The sequence below is a fragment of the Aedes albopictus genome, chromosome 2 (assembly GCF_035046485.1).
Source record: "Aedes albopictus strain Foshan chromosome 2, AalbF5, whole genome shotgun sequence".
In the NCBI taxonomy this organism is placed as follows: Eukaryota; Metazoa; Arthropoda; class Insecta; order Diptera; family Culicidae; genus Aedes; species Aedes albopictus.
Genome location: NC_085137.1, coordinates 180,545,671 through 180,563,430, shown reverse-complemented (window position 1 = coordinate 180,563,430; position 17,760 = coordinate 180,545,671). Strand labels below are relative to the sequence as shown.

At 39.9% G+C, this 17,760-nt stretch overlaps 2 protein-coding genes across 3 annotated transcripts in view; one reads left to right on the top strand and one right to left on the bottom strand.

Annotated features, from left to right (window-relative positions):
- The window catches only part of LOC134287812 (ribonuclease Oy-like), a 47,549-nt gene extending 45,916 nt beyond the window's left edge, over positions 1 to 1,633 (top strand). For both annotated transcript variants that reach the window (XM_062850804.1, XM_062850803.1), the window contains exon 2: positions 309 to 1,633. In XM_062850804.1, coding sequence (XP_062706788.1) covers positions 309 to 1,200 — 892 coding nt within the window. In that variant the 3' untranslated portion in view covers positions 1,201 to 1,633. The remainder of the gene's footprint in view (positions 1 to 308) is intronic.
- Positions 1,575 to 14,177, bottom strand: LOC109419582 (UBX domain-containing protein 1). The gene is made up of 3 exons (XM_019693803.3): positions 13,962 to 14,177; positions 13,300 to 13,899; positions 1,575 to 2,069 (listed from the first exon to the last, which is right to left on the bottom strand). The coding sequence occupies exons 1-3, from the start codon at positions 14,009 to 14,011 to the stop codon at positions 1,745 to 1,747; spliced, it is 975 nt and encodes a 324-aa protein (XP_019549348.3). The 5' UTR covers positions 14,012 to 14,177; the 3' UTR covers positions 1,575 to 1,744.
- Between the last annotated feature and the right edge of the window lie 3,583 nt (positions 14,178 to 17,760).

Here is a 17,760-nt window from a genome sequence, read left to right as displayed (position 1 = left end):
AGACCCCTCTATCTTCGTAGGCTTTTATCTAATAAACTTTAAAAATCTGTATCCTCCCTCCTTGAAGTATACGTAATGGACAGGCCCTAAGAGCTACGGGTAGTTTTTGTAAACTTATTGTGATTATTTGCATTCTGTAGATTTCGCTGCAAACGTGATATTCTTCTAAGCAATAAATTGAGCTACAAATGACTTCTGACTTCAACATAAGACTATCGTCCAGACGTATATTGAACTGTTACCCATGTAACTTTCTCCCGTTGAAGGTGGATGTGCAGCTAATCTCTATCCTATCTTTCTTATTTCAGCTCATCAGAAGAAGATAGTTCTTCCGACGAAGATCAGAACGAGGCCCTGCTAGTAGAAGACCCGGAGTTCGACCTGCTTATATTCACCCAACGATGGCCCATAACGGCTTGCTACGAATGGCGCGAGAAAAGCGCAGATCACATCTGCGGATTGCCTTCAGCGCAGAATATTTGGACTATCCATGGAATCTGGCCCACCAAGCTGAATACCATAGGGCCCAGCTTTTGCAACAAGACTGCGGTTTTCAACGTCACGGAACTGGATCCCATCGAGAAGCAGCTAGAGCAGTTCTGGATCAACGTAGAGAAGAACAAGCCTTATGATTCTCTGTGGCGGCATGAATGGCTGAAGCACGGAACCTGCGCAGCAGCCGTAATGGTTCAGCTGAACACGGAGGACAAATATTTCGGTCAGGGCCTAACATGGCTGCAACAACACTCGATGGCCGATGTGCTTGGAGAGGGAGGAATAAAACCTGGTCAAAACTATACTGTGCTGGAGATTCGTCAAGTTTTGATAGATCGACTTCAGAAGAACATGGCCATAGAATGCTACCACGACAAGGAAACGAAACAGCAATTTTTAAACGAGATACGCGTGTGCTTCAACAAAAACCTAGAACTGGAAAACTGTGATGGAATATTGTTTGAGGATGTTTTCATCGATCAGCCCCAAGGTAAAATCATCACGAACTGCAATGTGAACAAGCCCGTATTCTATCCGGCAACGGTACCATTGTCGCGTTACGAGAAGACGCACATGTCTCCATTTGATCTACACACGAAATTTTTAGAAGAGTATAAACGACAGAAAGCAAAGGAAAACAAAAATATGAAGATTTTGGTTAATATCTATAAGCTTATTCAGCTGCTCAAGTGGTCAACGATGTGAAAAATGACGTAAACATTGCACTATCGAACTCGTCTTTCAGCTTGCTTCTATCAAGTTTTCAAGGACAAGGACTCATCACGCCGAACATAATTTCATTTTTATTAATTTTCACATAAATTAGGCTTACCAAATTACAATCAACGACTTTGACGTGTACCTTTAGACTACGAAACACACAACATACTGCTAATTCGGCTAACGAAATAAGCGGACAAGCAACCGTCTGTAAATAGCATCTTTTACAGTTATCGAAATTATCCGTAAACGAAATGACCTGAACCCATGCATAGTGTGATAAAAATACATTTAAACACCACAAACATGAAAGCTTTCTTTCAATTTTATTTAAATAAAAGTGACCAGCAGGGAGCTGAGATTTTTTTTTCTTTTTCATCTTTTAGACAAAACTAATAAACACTTAATTCCAAACCAATCCACTTGTTTTATTTTTATGATCCACTTCCAACACATGCTCGTAATCTTGTACGACTCGTCCACAAATGCCACCGACGCCCTTTCAAATCACAAATTGACAGCTTCTCTCTCAGGGAGCCTTGGTCACGATTAGTACCGCCGATGGAACCAGCCCGAGCATTTCCAGCGAGTTGTCGTAGTCATCTCCACCGAACACTTTCCGCGGGAAGCTGGTCATCAGTCCGAACGGAGCCGACCCGTCGCCCAGCTTGAGCTGGACGAACAACCGGACGGCGGCCAGTTGCTCTTTGGCGTCGAAGGTTTCCACCAGGGTGCTACCGTCCAGCATGCGGACCTGGATGCGAGCATTGGTGTAGGTTTTCGGCGTGGCCGGTTTGTTCGGTTCCGTTGGGGTTGTGACCACAGGAGCTGGTGCTGCAGCAAGAGGGCTTTCCCTAGAGAGGTGGATTACGGATGGTATTTTGAATTGGTGCCGTTGGGTAATAATCGGGAACTTAATGCGTGTAGATTACGATTTACCATGGCGAGGTTTGTTGGATGTTAAAATATGATGTCTGTGTTAGGGAATTTTGCGAAAGCTGAATTTTCAAGAAACAACGAATAAATAACATTTCTTTCACAAATGTTCAAACACAAAACATTTTCATCCTTCCTCTAACTGTGTATGAAAACCGATTATAAACATATTTTTATCAAATTATGAAATTCAAATAACTCAACGTACATATGTACAGATGGGTAAATTATTGGTTAAATTGGGAAAAAATCCACAGCTCAGGTGAGATTTGAACTCACGACCCTTATTCGCTAGACAAGTGCTTTACCAACTAAGCTACCGAGCCAATTAATGACCCGGCAACTTAGTTGTCATAAGGTTCAATTCTAATCTCATCGATCTATATCATCTTACCCTAAACCGCAAATATAACCATCTCTGTTGTACATATGTACGAAGAGCGAAAGCGATTTGTTTATTGTTTGAAACTGTTTGCCTATCGTACAGGCAACGCTTCCTCAACCACTTGTAGAGGAAGAACAATGCTACCTGGAAGGCGATCAAACGCGTCGTTCGCATTCTATTTGATACGACGGGTAACTACGTAGAGGTAGATGCTCGAAAACGACTCACTTGAAGTGCAAATTTTCGGTAATACCAATCCGTGTGGTCAAATTATGAAATTCAAATAACTCAACGTACAGATGGGTAAATTATTGGTTAAATTGGGAAAAAATCCACAGCTCAGGTGAGCATCTACCTCTACGTAGTTACCCGTCGTATCAAATAGAATGCGAACGACGCGTTTGATCGCCTTCCAGGTAGCATTGTTCTTCCTCTACAAGTGGTTGAGGAAGCGTTGCCTGTACGATAGGCAAACAGTTTCAAACAATAAACAAATCGCTTTCGCTCTTCGTACATATGCACAACAGAGATGGTTATATTTGCGGTTTAGGGTAAGATGATATAGATCGATGAGATTAGAATTGAACCTTATGACAACTAAGTTGCCGGGTCATTAATTGGCTCGGTAGCTTAGTTGGTAAAGCACTTGTCTAGCGAATAAGGGTCGTGAGTTCAAATCTCACCTGAGCTGTGGATTTTTTCCCTATTTAACCAATAATTTACCCATCTGTACGTTGAGTTATTTGAATTTCATAATTTGACCACACGGATTGGTAGGGTAACCAATATAATTTGGACCCCCATATATTTTGGACCCCCCGGGTCGTATTATCACAACTTACACAGGTTAAATGATGAGATGACGGAAATTTTTAGAATCATTAGCTAAATAAGATTGCTCTGCACGGGCAGCAATCATGTCCTCACTGGAAATATCCTTATTTGCCTTGAAATGAATTTTTGCTAATCTCGTTATCCGTGCGAGTGTCGCATCATGTTTACAAAAAGAGAATGTGGTGCTGAGGAAACTTGCAGATGTAAACAAAAACATTTACCATTCTAGCGCATTATATTCGCAAAATTCGTCTAATCAGCCTTTGTCAATCAAGCAATTAGGATGTGATCCAGCATATTCAAGCGGCAAATTCTTCCCAAATAGTTTCAAACGAGTTAAACACCGGGTGTCCAAAATATATACTGAAGAGGGTCCAAAATATATTGGGGTGTCCAAAACAGTGAAAACTGATGCTTCAAAAATCAGTTATTTTCATCAATTTTTCAGACCAGAAATGACCTTGGGTATTTTTAACGAATAGTGGAGGCTTTTACGAACATACTAACATCATCATTATGTGTAAATACCCTCTGAATCTGTTTGATTTTGACTTAAAATCAAACTAATGTCCTCTAGGGGTCCAAAATTCAACCGTTACCCTATTACCGAAAATTTGCACTTCAAGTGAGTCATATTTTTTCGTTTTTTAATAAAAAAATCAAAAACCGAAAAAATGAGGAAATGCGTTCAGTTTCGCTTTAGGGCGAAACTGGAAGCATTTCCTCATTGTTTTGGTTTTTGATTTTTCATAAAAAAACGAAGTAAAATTTTCAAAATCGGTTTTCGTGCACATGTAGAGTATTAGCGTGGTTCAAAAAATCGTTTTTGCTCCACACCGCTTATTCGATCCCTAACCAGATTATATGCCTTCTCACAAAATTTGAGCTCATTTGGTTGAAAATTGAGACTGCACAAGCCCGTCAAAGTTTGTATGGGAATTACTATGGGAAAACGATGTTTTTCATTCAATCGACCGTAGCATTTCCACAAGTGCCCTATTGGGTTAGTTGACCCTTGGTAATCCTAGGCTACTCTATCAGCTACAACTTTGCCGAAGACCGCATTCAAATCGGACGCCTCATTAATTAGTTACCGATTTTTATCCAGAATCAAAATCTTTACTCATGATGGTCAAACTATTCGGTGGGCATCACTGCATTCTGCAGTGGAACATAGTAGCCATGATTTCAGTGTGCTATCCAGGGATGCAAACGCTCAATTGTGCTCAGATACGCTCATTTGCTATTCTCTAAGGTAAAAAGCCTTCAATCAAAAAACAGTGTATGGAAGAGTTTTACTTTGTAGTTTCATCTAAAAGTTTGTCGAACAAAGTAAGGGTCGCAAACGCATATTGAAGCCGTAAGAGAGCAATTAAGGCGACTCTCCACACGATGAATGCAAATTATGCTCATTCCGTGGAGAGTCACATTCATAGCTCTGCCACGACTTTGGTATACGTGTGCGACCCTTACTTTGTTCGACAAACTTTTAGATAAAACTACAAAGTAAAACTCCTCCATACACTGTTTTTTGATTGCAGGCTTTTTAGCTGAGAGAATAGCAAATGAGTGTATCCGAGCACAAGTGAGCGTTTGCATCCCTGGTGCTATCTTTGGCGCCATGTGCAGCAATGTTGCCTGCTGGGAAGCTGGAGGATCATAGCTAAAGTTTGCCCAGTTGGATACAAATCGATAACTAATTAATGAAGCGTCCGATTTGAATGCGGTCTTCAGCAAAGTTGTAGCTGATAGAGTAGCCTAGTATTACCAAGAGTCGACTGACCCAATAGGGCACTTGTTGAAATGCTACGGTCGATTGAATGAAAAACATCGTTTTCCAATAGTAATTCCCATACAAACTTTGAAGGGCTTGTGCAGTCTCAATTTTTAACCAAATGAGCTCAAATTTTGTGAGAAGACATATAATCTGGTTAGGAATCGAATAAGCGGTGTGGAGCAAAAACGATTTTTTGAACCTCGCTAGTAGAGTATGGATCAAGGTATCTCCTGAATTTTTCCCAGGTGGAAAAAAAAATTCGTTTTTACAGAAACCATTTTTTTGTGAAATTTTGTTTAAAAATGGTTTCTGCAAAAACTAAAAACATTTTCAATCTGAAAAAAAGGCGATACCTTGATCCATACTCTACATGTGCACGAAAATATTGCTTCGTTATTTTATGAAAAATCAAAAACCATAAAGTGAGGAAATGGATCCAGTTTCGCCTTAAGAAGAAATCCACGACGAGTTCCTGATGGAATGTCCTACTTCAATTTCCTGAAAATAATCGTAATTCATATTTTGCGTAATGCGAATTTAGCGCATACACCAATCTGACAGTAACGGGGCATTCATAAATTACCTGCTTGGTATCGCGACTAATACTAATTCTAAAATTTGACCCGTGACTCAAAAATGCCCAACCTTTACATGTTTACATGGCTTGGTGTAGTAGCTTAAAATAACTACCTAGTATTCATTTAAAACAAACGTTCTAAGAGCAAAAAATGGGATTATTTTTGACTACCTCCAGAAACACCTCCAGAAATTCCTCCAGGTGTTTCTTCAGGAATTTCTCCACGACTTCCTCAAGCAGGGCTGGTAGCGATGAATCATGCTAAAAAAAGTTATTTTAGTGACCACGAGGTGGAAAAAAGTGACCAAAAAGTGACTTTTGATTATGAAAAAAGTGACTCAATTGTGAAAATGTAATCAAGAATCCTTTTATAGTACAGGTCGGACTCGATTATCCGAAGTCGGGTTTTGGGGCTTTCCAAAATAATAGGGTATCGCTGCCACTTGGGCGGTGGCTTCTATATTCGTCTGTTTTCCACTATAACTCAGTCAATTTTGAACCAATTGACTTGAAATGTTGTAGACGGGCAGATACTATACCTATCTCACTGCATTCCAAAAATTGTGTCAATTGGTTCAACACAACTGAGTTATAGCGGAAAACAGACGAAAATAGAAGCCACCGCCCAAGTGGGCCGATTCCCTATCTCGTAAACGGAATGCTGTAACCTGTAAGTAGCTGAAATTTTGACTGATCACGTATCAAAATTGGTTTGACAAAATGTCAAAATTCCAGTTTTATAGAGCATCCCGTTTACCAGATATTTGAGAAGCATCAGAACCCGACTCCGGATAATCGAGTCCGACCTGTAAAACATTTATTTGATTCAAGTTGATTGCTTCAAGATTTTTCAGCAAAATCGCTATGCCAATTTACAGAGTGTTCTTGGGGAAATCTTTCAGAACCCATCATCCAGGAAAATATACCAAAAGATTCGTGAAGAAATTTCTAGTGAAGAAAACATTTAAAAAAATCATGGAGGTATCCCTAAAAACACTTGAAAAAACCTGAATTAAACGGGAAGAATTTTGGAAGTTTTCAAATACAGCACCTGATACAAACTTTTTCGAAGAATATGAAAATAATGAGCATGAATGAGTAGGATATTGTGAGGGTAATTCTTAGAAATTAACCCAGTGAGACATTCCAGAAAGAAGCTTTTAGATAAGTATTCTACAGGGCAGGGTACGTAGAAACGGATCACGTCGAATAACAAACGCTTTGTCATAAGCGGTGTATGTTGGCAACAACGACACTCCGCAACAAACGCATATCATGCGACGATGACTATAAAATAAACATCGCTTGTCGTACGTGTGTCGATATTCCGGATTTTCCGCAGAAATTTACGTCTCTCGTCATCGGATTTATAAGTATTTGGATGAAATAAGACTCTTGCATGGCATATTTTGCGTACACTGCTCCAGGGAAATGTATATGGACAGCGCCTTAAGAAAATACTGAAGAAATGCCAAGTGGAACACATGGCGAGAAGCCTGTAAAAAAAGTTATATGTACTACTAAAAAGCCTACAGCAAACTTTGGAGGAAACTCTGGAAAAAATTCTGAAAGACATGTCACTGCAGTGTTGTAATTTTTCAAAAATTTTCTTGCTGGTTTAAAATTCTTTTAGGATTTTTTCTAAGATTTCTCCAGGAATTTGTCCAGTTATTTATCACGAATACCTTCAAAGATTCACCAAGGTTTTTCGCCAAAGTTTTTACAATTAATTCTCACAGGGATTGATATGCATTTTTATAAATTTCCTTCGTGGTGCCTCGACAGATTTTCCTAAAATAATCTTTCTAAAGGTTTTCACTAGAAGTATCTCCAGAACTACGTGGTGGACCACTCTGAAAATTCCAACGTTAAATCTATTCTTACGGTAACTCTTCATATAATTACTCCAGCCATGAATTCCTAAAGCTAATTTGATTGTTTTTTTTTTATTATTATTTCTAAAGTCAGTGTGCACGACTTTGGAGCTGGAGGCTAAATGCGTTGTAGTTACGCACATGGTCATATCCGTATTGGAAATCTTGGGGAAATTATTGCAGAATTTCTCCAAAGAAATATTTTGTGGAGTTCAGTGAATCAAAATTCAACCATCGCGCAACAATAATGACAATGTCGCAACCTGTATTTGTTGCGACAAACAAACCCATGCGACATAAGTTTGTCCCAACTTGAAAATAATGGGATTAACATCGTACACCACGAGTTTAGATATTTTTAAGCCTTGCATTGCGATTTTCGAACGGTAACTCCGAGTCGGCAAACACTGCAACTCTGGTGAAGCTCTATCATCAAACAGTTTCGACTTTGGGTTAGCAATAGTTGATTATTCACGAGTTGAAAAGTACGCAACAAATTCAGCTTCCGTTTTGTCTGCAACAAAAAATTTCGAGATCATGTCATTATCTGTTACCAGTAGGGATAAAGACTAATCGTTGCACCTTCTTTGTTGCTTGTTTTGTGCCTCTTTTGTCTGACAATTCTCTTCACTGGTGGAGTTACATCCATTTTATTAGGGATTCCAGTAATTCAGAAGCGCTTCACCTGACTATTTACTAAAAATTCGTATAGTTTTGTCAGAAACTTTCGAGAATATTCTTTAGTTATTTCTTCCGATATTACTAAAGGAATTATTCATAGAAAATTTTCAGGCATTACAAAACAAATTACTCGAGAATTAAGATGAAAAGATATTTAATGTTATGACCATTTTTAAAGGTGAGAGTGCTAGCATGTTTCTCTTAAATACATTGTAATAACTAATTACGCAAAATGAAGTTTATTGCTACGACAACAAAAACTACCGTAAACTGGGGTGTAGCTGATAACTCAATTACCCACGAATAAATATCGACTTTCAAGGCAGCCACCACTCCATTTTAATGTTACGTCATTGGATTGCGCATGGTTAAAATAGAATTTTTGCTTTCTTGAAAGTCGATATCCGCGGGTAATTGAGTGATCAGATTCACCCCACTGATCAACTACACCCCAGTTTACGGTACATAAATGTTTCTAAGCTGGTTTATTTTAAAACTTTGTAGATCAATTTCGTATTGAATACATATTATACCAAAGATCCAAAGGCTCTAGGATTCATATCAACGGGAACATAAATTATATCAAGCACAAAAATGGCTTAACTCTTTGAATTATCTCATGCAAGATTCACAAAATAATGTACATCGAAGGGATTCGTCAATCGCCGGTTGGTAGATAAAAAGAAGGCAATCTCACACAACAAAACTTCGATGGAAATCGGAGTAAAACCATGTACACTCAACAAAACTTGCATAACGGAACAGCAACACCAATTCCGCGCGAAGGCTGAATTCTAGGGGCAAATCCGCGCCAAATTCGCGAAAATCTCGAAATTCGCGAAATCTGCGCTGTTGTAACAACCCTGCTCGAATGCAGAGATTTTTTTATTTGTGAATTTTAACTTAGGCTAATCGTTCACAAGTGGAAAGGCCCAGAAGAGACCTTTCTGAAGTTAGTGCTAGGGAGGGAAGTCCGTAGGAGGCCCCCTCGAGACCAACCTAAGGAGATGCGGTTGAAGAAAAAACGGAGAAGACAGATGTAATGATTGCTTGTTACGCTTTCTCGCTCTGTTTTAAAAATAGAAAGAATGTAAAAGGCATCACAGACATATGCTGCCCCCACTCGCATAACAGTCCCATATGAATAGGAAACCCAGCAAAGATGGGACTGTTATGCGAGTGGGGGCAGTATGCTACACACTGAAAATAAACACTTGGATATTTTTGAAACCGTATTTGTCCAATTTCCCAAAAAAGTTGAAAAAAGTGACTTTTTAGGTGCAAATAGTGACTTGAGTGACCTGACCTTTTAGTGACTTTTTAGTGACCAACCAAATAAAAAAGACTAAGTCACTAAAAAGCGACTTGCTACCAGCCTTGTCCTTAAGGGATTAAAATTCGAAAATTCCTCCATGAATGTCTTACGGGGTACCGACCGATACGATTGTTTCGAGGCTTGTTCCAAGAAGTGATTCACGAATTACTAACATCGTTCAGAAATTGTTTCTGCCCTATAAGCATCAGTTTTGGCCGGAGTGCATTATTCAGCCTGTGCTCCAATGCATGGTGACGCCATGAAAGAGTCGATCTCTTTCTCCCCTATGGAAAGTTAGAAAACAACAAGATCAACACCTGTCAAATTTAACAGGTACTGGTCCTGTTGTTTTTGGGGGGCCGTAGAGTAGTTGTCTACACGTCTGACTGATAATCAGATGGTCATGGGTTTGATTCCCACCCCTTCCACCCTTTAGATATTAAGGGAAGCCGTCTACGGACGTAAAAAGAATAGGAGTCCACGGACATTAAACTGTCAAATTGAAAAATAAAGGTAAAGCAGAACTGAAATTTGTAAACTCCACCGGAGTCGATAAAACAGAACCTCGAACAGAACACAAAGAAAAGCCATTGTAAACTCCACTGGAGTATAAACAGAAATAGGTTGGACATATAGCCTCAGATGCTGGTCCATTAGTAGGTGATACACAAAAGAACAGTACCACCGACCAGATATAAGAAGAAGAAGAAGGTCCTGTTGTTTTCATTTTTTTTTTATGGATTAAAAGAGACACTTTCGCCGCAGACAAAAAGACGTAACACTTGCGAAATTTCCATCGACCACGCTTTTAACGATCATTTCAAATCTTCACAGTTGTGGCTTTCTTCGTTCTTTGTGTTTTTCTTCGTGTTTGACGTTTCACACTAGCGCCTACTGTTGACGATATTGCACAACGCAGTGTTTCGTGAAATATTTTCGCGGTGTGATGGTAGTGTGAAGTGGACGATGGATTTTCACGAAAACCTGTCAGCCTACGACCAAAGTTCCCACCAGGGTTGGTTACCCCAAGGGTTACTCGATCTTCCCTTAAGTTGCTCGTAGTTTCCAGCCGGTACCACGAGGAAGTAGAGCTAGGAGTTGCTGGGCAGAAGCTAGTGGATCATAATGGGATCTGTATTGTTCAGGACTTTCTCCTGGGTTTTTAAGGACTTTTTCCAAGCATACCTTCAGGAGTTCTTCTTGGGATTCCTCCAAGAATTCCTACAGGGATTTTTCCATGGTATCTTTAAAGAATCTCTGCAGGAATTACTTCAGGCATTTCTCCACGATTTCCTTCCCAAATACCTCCAGGAATTCCATTGGAAATTCATCCAAGAATTTCTCTAAAAGTTGCTCTAGGGTTTTTTTTTTTCCATGAATTCCTCCAGATTTTTTTTCCAGGAATACAGGATCACAGACAAACAGACGTAACACTTGCGAAATTTCCATCGACCACGCTTTTAACGATCATTTTAAATTTTCATAGTTGTGGCTTTCACAACCAGAGGCGCGCGCATCGTTTTTCTAGGCGTTTGACGTTTCACACTAGCGCCTTCTGTTGACGATATGGCACAACACAGTGATTCGTGCAACTTTTCCACCAGATGATGGTAGTGTGAACTGGGCGATGGATTTCCATGAAAATCGTTTAAGGTGTTACGTCTGTTTGTCTGTGACAGGATGTTCTCCAGGAATTCATCCAGAAACTTCTCCAGAGATTAATCTAGGGATTCCACCAGGGATTTCTTCTGGGAATTCTCCAGCAATTTCTCTTGTAATTCCTTCAGAAATTTCTTGGTATTTTTTTCAAAATTTTATTCAGGGCTTTTTTAGAGAGATCCTTCCATTTTTTTAAAGAATTTCTCCACGAATTCCTCCACAAATTCCGTCATGATTTTCTTCAGCATATCTTCCAGGGATTCCTTCAGAAATTAACCCAGGAATTTCTCTAAGAATTCATTTATGAATTCCTCTAGGAATTTCTCCAATAATTTCCCCATATATTTTTTATCAGGGATTCCTCCAGGAACTCCGCCAGGCATGCCTCAAGGAACTCATTCAGGGATTCCTCCAAAACTTCCAGGGATTTCTCTCAGAGTTCATCCGGGAATTCCTCCAGGAAATCCAGCGATTTCGCCAAGAATTTATCCGGGAATTCGGGCATTTCTCCAGAAATTTTTCAGTGAATTCCTCCTGAAATTTATCTTGTGATTTCTTCAAAAATTCTTCTCTGTATTTCTTCAGAAACACCTGCATTTTTTTTACTTGCTTCAAGGATTCCCAGAAGAATTCCTCCAGCGAATTGTATTGGAATTCTTTCCGATAATTTTAGAGGAGGATACAAGAGCAAGGCAATTCTCACAAGAATCCAGGAATACTTTCACAATTTTCTCTTTACTTTATCTACGAATTTGTTCAGAAATCCATCCATGAATTCTTTAAAGAATACTTTCTGCATCTCCTGCGAAAGAATTCCTTCAGAAATTCGTCCAGCGATTTCAGGAATATGCTGTGATTTTTTTTCCCTATGAGATCCTTTGTAGATTTCTTCAGGAACTCCTCGAGAGATGTTCCTTCATGCATACCTACAGGGATTCTTTTATCTAAAAAAATATCAAGGGATTCCTTTACAATTCCCCCCGAGAATGCCTCAAGGCTTACCTTTATCCTAAGATTCTTTTAAGAAGTCCAACAGGGATTTCCTTCCAAAATTTGTTGTAGGGATTTCTCCAGAACTTTTTCCAATAGGTCACCTAAAAATTTTCCAGTGATTCTTTTGGGAATCTCTCCAGCAGTTCCTTCAAGAATTTACTCTGGGATTCGATCAAGATATCTTACAACAATTCCTCTAGGAATTTTTTCGGCATTTCTCCAGGGGATCCTTCAGGAATTCACCAAGCGAAGATTCTATCGAAATTCTCCCAGGGATTCCTCCCGGAAGTTTTCTGAAGAATACACCAGGAATTGCTCTAGAAATTCATTCAGAAATTTCTTTTTGTAAACACTCCAGCGATTCGTCCAGGAATTCCTTTAGATGAATTCAAGGATTTTTCCAAGGATTCCTTTACTTCAGAATTCTCCGGGAATACCTCCAGGTATTCCTCAAGGGATTCTCTGCAAGAATTTCTACGGCGTTTCATCGAAGGTTTCCTCCAGTGATAGTTTCAAGGCTTTCACGAGATTCCTGAGTTGAGTATATGCAGTATAAGGTACTCAGAAAAAAAAAACTGACTTTCAGGGAATTCCGGCAACGATGTACTTGTAACAACACAACTGAATGCTTATTCTTAGAGAAATACAGATCCAGGACATTCCAAGATTGCTAATAGGCATCCCTAGACGCAATTAAATTTTTGTTATCCTTCGAAAAATGGCAATAGAAAATGTTTCGATGGCCTGTGAAGATATTTGGCACTTACATCAGGCGCACTGAAGGCTTGTGAGTGAATGCTTATATTTGTTTTTAAACATGTATTGGATGAAGTTTCGAACAGGATTGAAAGGATGAATTATGTGTGAAATTATGAAACAAAAAATCCAAAGCCCACGTGAGATTTGGACCCCTGTATGCTAGACGAGAACGAGTGCTTTACCAACTAAGCATCCGAGCCAATTGATAGCACGACGTCTGTTGTTACTAGCAAATTCAAATCCATAATAGAGAATTGTTAAAGTCAGTTATGTAATGGTTTCATTCGCACTTACCCAGCTTGCTTCGCCCTCCTGGCGGCCTTATCGGCCTCGATCTGCGCCTTCACCCTGTCGCGGGCCGCCTTCTCCTCCATCTTCTCCCGCCGCCGCTGTTCCATCACTTTCTTCATTTCCTGTTCCTCGAGCTTGCGCTTAGCCTCCAGCATATCCTTGCCGGACTTGATCCGGAGCCGCTCCCGTTCCTGCGCTTCCTTCTTTTCGTTGTCCTCCCGCTCCTGGCGCTTCCGTTTCATCTTCTCCTCCAGCAGTGCCAGCTGCGCTTTCTTCTCCTCTTCGGTCAGCGGTTTCTTCTCTTCGGTAGATTCGGAAAAGCTACTGTGCTGCGTTTTGGCCGCGTGGAATTCCACTTCGTCCTGGGATTTGAACAGTTTACCGCACTCGTCGCACTTGAGGGACTTGGCCACCGCAGCCGTTTCTTCAGTGGTGGCAGCCGGTGCCGCATCCGACGATGCCGATCCTTCGGCCGGTGGTTGTTGCTCCGCAGAGGAAGTCGATTCGCCACTTGCCGATGGAATGTCCTCGTCGGCATGCGCCAACAGCCATTCCATGGCTGCTTCCACACCCTTGTTGTTGGTGACCTGAAGGGCCCGTTCGCTGGGAGAGTTTTTTTTATGTTAGGGTCAGACGAAATCGAATAAAAACCAAAATATACTTACGCCTTCTCCTTGGGAAATCCCATATCCACCAGGGTCTGGATGTCGGACATTGTGCGAACTTGAGATCGACTCTAAACCTCTCTAAACTACTGTGAACAAATCTACCGAAACGGTGGTAATCTGCACAAAACTTTTGATCGGAAGAACCGCCGAGCTCTGCTTTTGCCGTTTCTGCTGCGAACGGCGACGACGATGAGATGACAGGACAGGATGGATGTTGTTGATGACCGGAATAGATACTTAGGGGTGTCGCAAAGTAATCGATTATTCTAATTTGATGATTAAGTACTTCTTGGTCAATAAGCCATTGCTTATTCTGCAGTTTTTTAATTTTGGAAAATTCAAATATTTATTTTTTCTAATTTTATACGAAGGAGCACCTCTTTCTGAGCCACTATATTTTTTTCAGATTTTTGGATATGTTTTTGATACCTAAAATCAATTTAGTTTTGAATATCACCTTTTGACAGCTGGACAACTGCTTAATGACAGCTCCGCCCAGTACAAAATCCGTCGCAACAAATTGCTGCAAATTTTTTGCTGCAAAATTCATGGAAATTTCAATTTAATTTTGGATTTCGGCTCATTTTAACGTGCAGCGAGGCGTGCAATCTGGCAGATTTAGAATATGGAATTGGGTTTTTATATTTTGAAAAATGTATTGATTTTTTGATGTTATACGAAAGATCACCTTTTTCTGAGCCACTAAGATTTTTTTTCAGATTTTTTAAACTTTATTTTGTTACCTAAAATTAATTTCAAAGAGATTTTTTCAAATCACCTTTTGGCAGCTGGGCAACTGTTTGACAGCTGCGCCCAGTACAAACTGTGACGAGGGGTGATTCGACAAATCGCTTTCATACAAACTTCAAATTGATTTTTAAATAGGTTCCCGGGCACCAAAATTCAGGAAAATTTGAATTTCGGCTCAGTTTGACATGCAGATTCAAAATATAGAATTATCTCAACACGCTTAGATCAGTTCTCGCGTTACATTTGAAAAGGGCCTATCCCCAGAACGTAAACATTGAGAAAAATCGATGCAAACATTTTCCATCACATTTTCTATTCGTATTTCTCAGTTTGAAAATTTTTCAACATGCTTCCCGTTCTGATGACACAAGATTAGATGTATCTATGCATCAATAATCAAAATTGCATATAAATTTATCAGAAAAGTATTAAAAATGATAGATAAACATGTTAAGCTAATTTGAAATATTTCACCCGGTGTCGGCCTTATTGTGAGTCTTTCTAAAATTTTCTTAGCGTGGTTCGGCCCCCCGAGTGAGTCCGTTATTGGCATCGAATCAAGGCTCGGCCCTTTTTGAGAGAGAGGATTCTCTCTCTCGGCGCTCGGACCGGGAGCCGCTCGGAAAATTTTCGGTTGTCGGCCCTTTAAACGAGAAGGCTTACCAATGTAAACAAAATTTTACCGTTACTGGTCCATTTGGAGCACGGGCTTATGAATGATTGGGAAAAAAAGCAGTGATTGGCCGTTTTGAAGGTGAGGTTTATTCTGATAAGGTTAACGGTTAGTTGGGTGATCTTTGCACAATAGGTTACTGTTGGGGGATGCTATGGAATGGTATCAAAATCGATTTGTTTACATTTTAGGGATAGGCCCTTTTCAAATGTAACGCGAGAGTTTACCTTTTTTCCAAAAAGTGCACAACCGCAAATATGCGTAGATGATACTCAAATATAGGTAAACAAAACTCAAATATGGGTAATGTGGACACAAATATGAGTAATTGTAACCCAAATATGGGTTAATATTACCTATAAATGCGGTTGTGCACTTTTCCATGAGCTTTTCATGAGCTTTATTTACCCATATTTGCGTAAAGTCTACGCATATTTGAATAAAATTTACCCATATTTTAGAAAAATAGGTAAACTGATCTTAGCGTGAACACCGTTAAAGAAGCCAAAGCATTCTTTAGTGGTCTTTAGCGAGAGCGATATTAAATATCGATTTTTTTTAAATGCGCGACATCACTAATTTTAACAATTAACTTCCCGACAGTTTGATGGACAGGCCTTTTTCATAATCTTCCCGTTGGCCGTTGCGTTTTTGCGTGTATCAATTTGTCAACACCCAAATCAAAACAAACGAAACCCAAAAGAAAATCTTACGGGAAGACCGATAAGAGCGCTACAGGCGCTGATAGTGAAAATCATTAGTGAAAAATCGAAAATAGTTAAGCTACGACAAATATTTAAATCCTTATCTATTAGCCAATGAACGTCACCGCGCCTCAAACGCGTTCTAGTTAATCGTTTGTGAACGTGAGCCAAATCACATTATGAATAGTGGTGACAAGCAAGCAAATCTGTGACCGCGAGAACCGGAAAGCATCGCCATCTCGACGGACAACTTATACGGGGACCAGTTTCGCAATCGTCGTCCAGTGTTTGGTAAAGTGTGCCCCCCGCAGGCAGGCAACGCAGAAAAAAATGCCTTCTCCGCGTGAACCAGTGGACGCGCTGTACAAACAGCAAGACTTCTACATCGGACTGTCGTTGGCCCTGTCCAGCAGTTTCTTCATCGGTGCCAGCTTCATCATTAAGAAGATCGGCCTGATTCGGTTGTCCCGGGGTGGCTCATCGGTGCGGGCCAGTGCCGGTGGGTTCGGCTACCTCAAGGATTGGATCTGGTGGGCCGGACTGATTTGCAGTAAGTATCTTTAGGTGTTGATGAGGAGAGCGGGGGAGGGGAAGCTTGGAAGTTGGATGAGTCATCATAGTTCAATTAGAGAAGTATTTGGTTAAACAGTGTGTATACATTGCTGCGCTTGTGCTGCTGATAAGCCATCTAGTCGAGACGATAATTGAATGTTCTTTCATGCGTCACCTACAACATTCGTAGGTAAATGGGTTTTCATTAGTATCATTGTTTTGACCTATGAATCGACGTTTCTCAAAAACCGATTCAAGGCCACTCGCAATCAGTGATCTTCCAGACGATTCTAGAACATTACGTCCGGGTCATTACACTGACTTGAACTAAATCTATTTTTATGTACTAAAGTACCGTAAAATGGGGTGTTAAGGGACGGAAAAATTTTTTAACATCATCATTTCATGGGTTCTTTTTCTTAAAACTTTCAGGAAAAGCAGTCCAATCATTGTCTTGCTGCCTGCTACGCATATAGATAATAAAATTTTACGATTTTTGACAGAAATTTACTGCCGTGAATCGCAAGTCAGTCCCAGAGAAAATAGGTAGAGAAGCGAAGAGTGAACAGCCGCCAGAACGGCAACACTTTTTCTGTTTTGATTTCCTCGCTCGGATGCTGGCAACTGCAGCAAAGCAGATTAATCCACCCATCGAAGGTTGTGCCTATCTCGCATACCGCATTTGAAAACTATTTATACTGTTGTTTTATTAACTAGGCATTATCAAACTGATGTTCCAAAATGGAACAATTTTCATTAATTCAAGGAATCAATGCAGGCCAAACATGTCTAAAGGTCCTATCTGCAGAAGAGAGGCTCTCTTTGGTTTCCCTCTCTTTCGTTAATATCTCAGTTGTTTATTTGTATTATAATTGTCTCCTTAAATTAAACGATGGTCAAAACAATCGTCTTTTGATTTCTACTGCAAAAGTAATTGAAAAGTGTACCATTAGATTGAAATAATTGAAAGAGAAACTGAACAAAGAGAGCCTCTCAAATGCAGATAGGACCCATTGAAATGTTTGGCCTGAATGTTATTTATACTGTTATCCATGATATTTAAAAACTATGGTAAAAATATGTTTCAAATGATTGCAATACTTATCTTCACTTATGC

What these genes read in the sequence shown, in the direction of transcription:
- LOC109419582 (XM_019693803.3), bottom strand. Translation starts at nt 14,011, where the DNA reads ATGTCCGACATCCAGACCCTGGTGGATATGGGATTTCCCAAGGAGAAG. An exon ending in GGATTTCCCAAGGAGAAGGC is followed by an intron (nt 13,900 to 13,961) that starts GTAAGTATATTT and finishes AAACTCTCCCAG; the next exon opens with CGAACGGGCCCTTCAGGTCA. An exon ending in AGGAGGGCGAAGCAAGCTGG is followed by an intron (nt 2,070 to 13,299) that starts GTAAGTGCGAAT and finishes CCACCTCTCTAG; the next exon opens with GGAAAGCCCTCTTGCTGCAG.